Source organism: Gavialis gangeticus, unplaced genomic scaffold (assembly GCF_001723915.1).
Source record: "Gavialis gangeticus isolate Ggan-Ray unplaced genomic scaffold, GavGan_comp1, whole genome shotgun sequence".
NCBI classification, from domain to species: Eukaryota; Metazoa; Chordata; order Crocodylia; family Gavialidae; genus Gavialis; species Gavialis gangeticus.
Window position 1 is genome coordinate 62,284,850 of NW_017729034.1, and position 6,193 is coordinate 62,291,042.

Sequence of the window (6,193 nt, forward strand, 5' to 3'; positions counted from 1 at the left end):
CCTTGAATTAGTTCAAATTCTTTTTTGAATTAAAATTCAAGATACAGAAACCTACAAATGGAAAAAAAATGTGCAATTAGTTAACTAACAGTCCAATCTGCTCTTAATAAGAGTCTAAGCACGTTTACCTCTCATTTTAATGTTGGGAGACTTAGGTCATTAAGTGCTCTTTCACAAGGTAGTTCTCCTTTATGGATTTTTTAAAGAAAAGTATAAGGTAAGTATTTTCTACCAGACTGTAGAAATTGTCCCCAGTCCTTAACAACACGTCTTGCTACTATAATGCTCATTAGGCTCCAATGAGTTTAACATTGTGCTTTTTCAATTTAGGGCTTAATGCCACCATCAGACTACCTTAAGTATGAAAGGCCACATTGCAAAATATTCTAGCTACACAGAACAATTTGATTACCATACTGGAATTAGATTAGCAGCTGATGAGTTCTAACTCAAGCTGCTGCATCCTCACTGCATTACTAGATCGAACATCAACGGCATTCAAGATCAACCCATTCAGGCTCTCCCCTTCACTGAAGCAGCTCACTCGAGCTTAAAGCACCACTTCAGCTCAAGATATACATCTGTGTACCGGGCTAAGAGTCAGTGCAGGGGCAAAACTTGACTCAAAGCTTCAGACAGCAAGGACAAGCCCATAGCTATTACAAATCAAGTTGGGTAAAAAAGTTGCCTAACTGGATCTACAGATTTTTCAAACACAAACAAGTTAAGTCAAGTATGCAGCACTTGAGATTACATTACTACTACAGCAATATTACTTCTATAGCAACCTTAAAGTATGGCATGAAAAACATGAGTAGTAGTAGAGCTGACTGATTCTACCCACACCCCCTGAAACCAATTTTGAACAGGGGGTAAGCCAGAGAAACTTTACTTGAAAATCCAAAATTTCACAATGCTTTGTATTGAATAGGAAAAAAAAGACACTCTTGTTTGTTTCTAGACTCTCCTTTTCTCCTATGATTTGGTAAAAATGACAAAGAAATAAACACCCCAAACAAGAAAAATTCATTTTGGTAAAAAAGATAAATTTATTTTATGACAAAATACAGAGAATTTTCTTGAAAAATTATTTCCACAGAAAGCATTTTTCAAGTAGCCCTTGCTGATAGTTTTATTTCCTGAGTGACATATTAAGGGTCTGGAAGAAGAAAAATTACTTTCTAGTATATTTCGCTCATGGATATAATCATGGTAATTACTCCACCATCTCACTAAAGTAAAAAAGGCTTATTCAAAAAAAACAAAAAAACAAAAAAAAAAACAAAAAAACCCACAAGTTTCCCACTAGGCAATAAGACTAGTCAACAATGTGGGGACAAAGAGCCTCGAAACTGATTCAAGAGCTGCCCGCCTTGCTACAGGGCAGAATGTCTACAGTGAAGTCAGTCACAGTGGCTACAATGTAAATGTGGGCACAGTTGAGTTAAGCCTAACTAGGAAGTGTGAGTACCAGCTGCAGTCTAGCTTCTCAGGCAGGTTTTGCAGCATAGACTACAGCAAACAAAATCCAAGACTCAGAGCTCCACCTGTTTACATCATCAAAAAGATTACAAGGTAACTTGATTACAGTATACAAGTACCTTCATGGGTAGAAAATATCAGGCAAAAATCACAGGCTCTTTAATCTACCAGGGAAAGGTATAATTAGGACCAAAATCACAATTTTTAGTCAGTCACAGATTAGCCACTGGAACCAACCACACAGGGAAATCATGGGTTCTCCACCCCCCGCTGACTTCAAATCGAGATTGAATACCTTTCTGGAGATATGCTTAAACCACTTAAAAACACAACTGTGTTTTAGTCAATCCACTAAGTTCAACGCAGGGTAAAATTAACGGTCTGTAATATTCAGATGGACAGTCTACATGACCCAGTGGCCCATTCTGGCTTTGAATTATGACACTACAAACAATCATCCCTTAATTTCATGATTATGTGCTGACCAATGATGATAACCACTGCCCCTGGTTTGTTGGTTTAAGGTTTTAAGCAAGGGTTCTGCCCAAGAATAAATCAATCAGCAGGGGTAAGCAATTTAAAAATTGAGGAAGATTAAGAAGAAAAATAACTACATCTAATCACAGAAAAAAATATGGTTGCAAGGAAGCTGTTTTTCCCCTCTGCAGCAAAATCACCCCTACCTAAGCCTGCCTAGGCAAGTGTTTGCCTAACATGCATTCCAAGAGCCCCAATGATAGAGATTCTACCATCTCTTTAGGCAACCTCTACTCTTTGAAAAGTTGATCACCATCCTCTTTGTAACAACCATTTTTCTATTAGAAAACCATTATCAAATACCCAGTCAATCTCTTTTCCAAACTAAAAAGAGTCCCTCTTCCAGCTTCTTATTGCATGTCTCATTTTCTAGATCTCTAGATATTTCTATATTACGTAATTAGCCAAAAATATTTAAAATCTTTATGTTCTCATACAAAACATGGTCAAAAAGACTATAGGTTAAAAAACTATTTGTGGAGTTTAGCTAATATTTACAAAAACTCCACCTAAAAAATTCTCCATTTTCTATACCTTAATTTAATAATGAATAAGTAAGGTATCCAACTAATTTCCCACTTCCACAATTTGTGATTACCAAACCCATCTCAATTAAGTGAGACTACCTCCTGCAGCTTAGTTTTACACTCCCCTTTTGTTTTTTCATGGAATATAAAAGTTGAATGAAAGCCTGTGATTGTTTTGTCGTATATACAGTAAGTGTATAATGTGCACTCCTGTCTTTTCATTCAGATGCACATGAAAAATTCCTCTCTTTCTTTGTATAGGCTCAGTAGCTCTCTTCAGGAAAGATCGTTTCCTTGCGAATCTTTTCCTGTTAAGGTTATGCCAAAATTGAAGAAGAAAGTAACACCAAAACAATATTGGAGTTAGAAACAACAGTAATGAAACTCCAGGTCTGCCTCTGACCCAGCAATCCATACAGGAAAGTGGAAGAGGCTGGCTAGATGGGAGCAGTTTAACATCTCCCCTCTCCACTTCATTTTTGATACTGTGATGGGGATGGTTTTGCAATTTGTAGCTTTCAGAGTTTTAGGTTAAATTAAGCATAAGCCTAAGATGCTGGAACAAATTCATAATTTTGCTGTGGGAACACTTAAATTGTCTAAATTACACACCTGTAATAAAATGTGCCACATTTGCCAAGCTGATAAATTAAAACTGGAGCTGGAATTACCAACATCAATATTCATACTGTTAATGACAAGCTTAAAAAATGTAACATTTACTTTCTAAAAAGGTCATTTGTGCCTTTGTCCACCTTTTTATCAAAACAAGCTTCACGTTCAAAAAGAATGTGAAGTCTGCACTCCATTGACAGAAATTAACTGACCATAATCAGATCAGGGTAAACTCATCCAACTACCTTCACAAGAAATTTTTTCTGACCTTAGGCACAAACTCAAATAGCCCTAAACACTAAGTCACAGTGTACTCTTCCTGGGGTTGCACCTTTTTAATAGAAAGAGTAGCTAGTACGCAACTGTGACAAGCCTTCCAGGTGTTATCACATTGGACCAATTATCCATAACCTCACTAGCTACCTACGAATTTCCAAGTAAAGTTTAAGTTTAAAACCAATATCATAAAAGTCTTATATAGATTGTGGCCTAGTACTCAAAGCTTTGAGTCTCTCCCTGTGCCATAGTTGACCACAGAACTAGTCTTACTGAAATCCCAGTTACATAAGCAAGACGAAGCTCCTGGAACAACATTCATTATGAAGTTTTTGTAGGTTTTGAATCTGCCTCCACTGCTCTCTTATTATTCCATAGGTTATCTTAAAATATTTAAATACCTTGAGTACTTCAGTATATGCCTGAACACCTATAGCATAATAATAAGCATCACTTTTCCCCGCATTTTTATAAATCTAATTATTTTTTATTTTGATCAAGTCCCACAAATCTCAACAGCACTTTCCTAAGTGTAAACATCACTTAGTTCAACAGTTTCTTATCCTTACCTTTGGAGGAAGTGTATCATTTTCATTCTTGAGAACAAACCTCCCTTCTCTGTCATCTTTGTTCCAATTCAACTGTACAACAAGGGGCTTCTCATCTATATCTAATCTTCTTTCTTCTTTAAAATATGAAAGAAAAAATTAAAAACAAATAGCTATTTTGCACTTCAAGAAACAACAGCTATGGCATGCTACTTCAAGTTGGGAAATTTATACACATATACCCCATTTTCTTGAGCGCCGCGTACCCCAAATAAAATGTACATCTTGCTCTTGAAAAGCAGAATGAAGAAAAAAAAATATTTTTTCCAGAGTTATGGCTGCCTAGAGCAGGGACAGAGACTAATATTAATCTGACTCACCTTCCCTTTCCTGCTTAACTGAACTGAACCCCTAGCTGCTGCTGAAGACTGGTTTCCATGGGTAGATCTATGATTCTGAAAAGAGCTAGATTTTCAATGAATATGAAGCAGGAAGAGGGAGATCAAAAGCAACTAGTAGAACAGCAAAATTGCTCTAAGAAAGGTTAGCTTGATTAGTGGAACATCTAGACCATTAAAAAGGAGAGATGATAGTTAATGGGTCACTGTTTTTCACTCCAGAAGTATTAAATCAAGTGACCCTCCCCCAGGTGCCTGAATAGTAATACAGCAGTTGCTACACTACAGAGCAGGAAACAAAGGAACGTACTTCTGTCCTGGTCAGACAATCAGATTTCCTGCTTAACAAACACACCCTAATTTCAAGGAACTAATTTTTGGGGGGAAAGGTGTGTGTTGTATGCAAGAAATATAGTATACCCAAGTGTTATTACATATAAAGTAGGCAGATAAAAGTTTAAGTGAAAGAGTAACTATTTCCTGATTTCAATTATTCTTTTAACAGCTTTTCTGTACAGAAACCTGGGGAGAGGAGGATGTTCTTAAGAAAAAAAGCAAAAAAAAAAATGCATTACTTGGATACAGATGAAACAATGGAAATGTGCACCACAATATCTATATGCAGTAAAGATTTCTGCACAGTTATGCCCCATTCTGACTACAATATTATATACTGAATGAGGCACAGCCCCTACATGATGTTTAAAAACTGTGTGACAAAAAGGCCTCATAGATCATATTTACTATTTATCATGTACATATTTACCTGTACCATGAAGGAAACCTCTTTAAATTCTATATTTACATGTTGTGCAGATATAAGCTTTGGAGATGCTCAGTTAAAAAACCCAAAATCAAGATACTACTGTTTGTTACAAATCACCAGTCATGCATAACCTCTTGCTTGTAATTCCAAATAATGCTAATCAAATCAAAACATCTTTAGCAGGCCATGAAAAAAGCACATAAATAAGTAGAACTAAAAAAAGAAGAGATGAAGATTTTTTTCCCCTTTAATACTCTAGGATACAAGTTTTCAAAGTGATACCCCCACTCAAAAAAAATATCAAAAACTAGACAAGAAAAATTAAAACTTGCAAAGGGATAGGGAACTAAAAAAAAGCTTTAAGCAACAAAGGCATCTGGAACCAAACCACCTGGGTAACTTTAAAGAACTGCCATCTACATGACATCTACTAAAATTCAAAAAGGGCAATAAATGCAGATTCAGGTAGCTAGCATTTCCTTCCAAGTTTTCAAAAGGCTTTACAATCATTCTTCCTTTTTATTTATTTTTTTTAAATTTTCTTTCCATTCCTATATGAAAGACACAGCAGGGGAAACTAACTGAATATAAAAAGGAAAGAATTAAAAAGTAAACAGTGGCAAATGCACCAACTAAAACATTTTCTCTAATTTTTCAATTACTGTAAAATTAGACACCAATTAAAAGAACAGAGGGTTCTGAACAAAATGGTTTTAAGCTGTTTTGGAGCTCCTTCACCTGACAACACTACTTTTACTTGTATAAGTTTTTAAGCACCATCTATGACAGCTTGATCATTCTTGAATGAATGTCCCTTATGTAGACATGATCAACCTTTAAAAACTGTCACCACCTACCCACAGAATACCAAGTATAACTTTCTGAAAAAGGTCACAATACTATCATAATTTACAGGAGATGCAAACATGATATACCCAATTATATAATGAAATAACACTATCACAGACAGAGAAGCAAACTTTTATGGTAGGGTATAAAAAAAGACAAGATTTGTTTGGGGGTTTTTTTGGGGGGGGGGGGGGG

General features: G+C 35.8%; 1 protein-coding gene across 1 annotated transcript in view; it reads right to left on the bottom strand.

Moving 5' to 3' along the window:
* Nucleotides 1-6,193, bottom strand: part of AFDN (afadin, adherens junction formation factor) — a 182,195-nt gene that overhangs the window by 171,453 nt on the left and 4,549 nt on the right. The window contains exon 3 of the mRNA XM_019526929.1: nt 4,007-4,122. Coding sequence (XP_019382474.1) covers nt 4,007-4,122 — 116 coding nt within the window. The remainder of the gene's footprint in view (nt 1-4,006; nt 4,123-6,193) is intronic.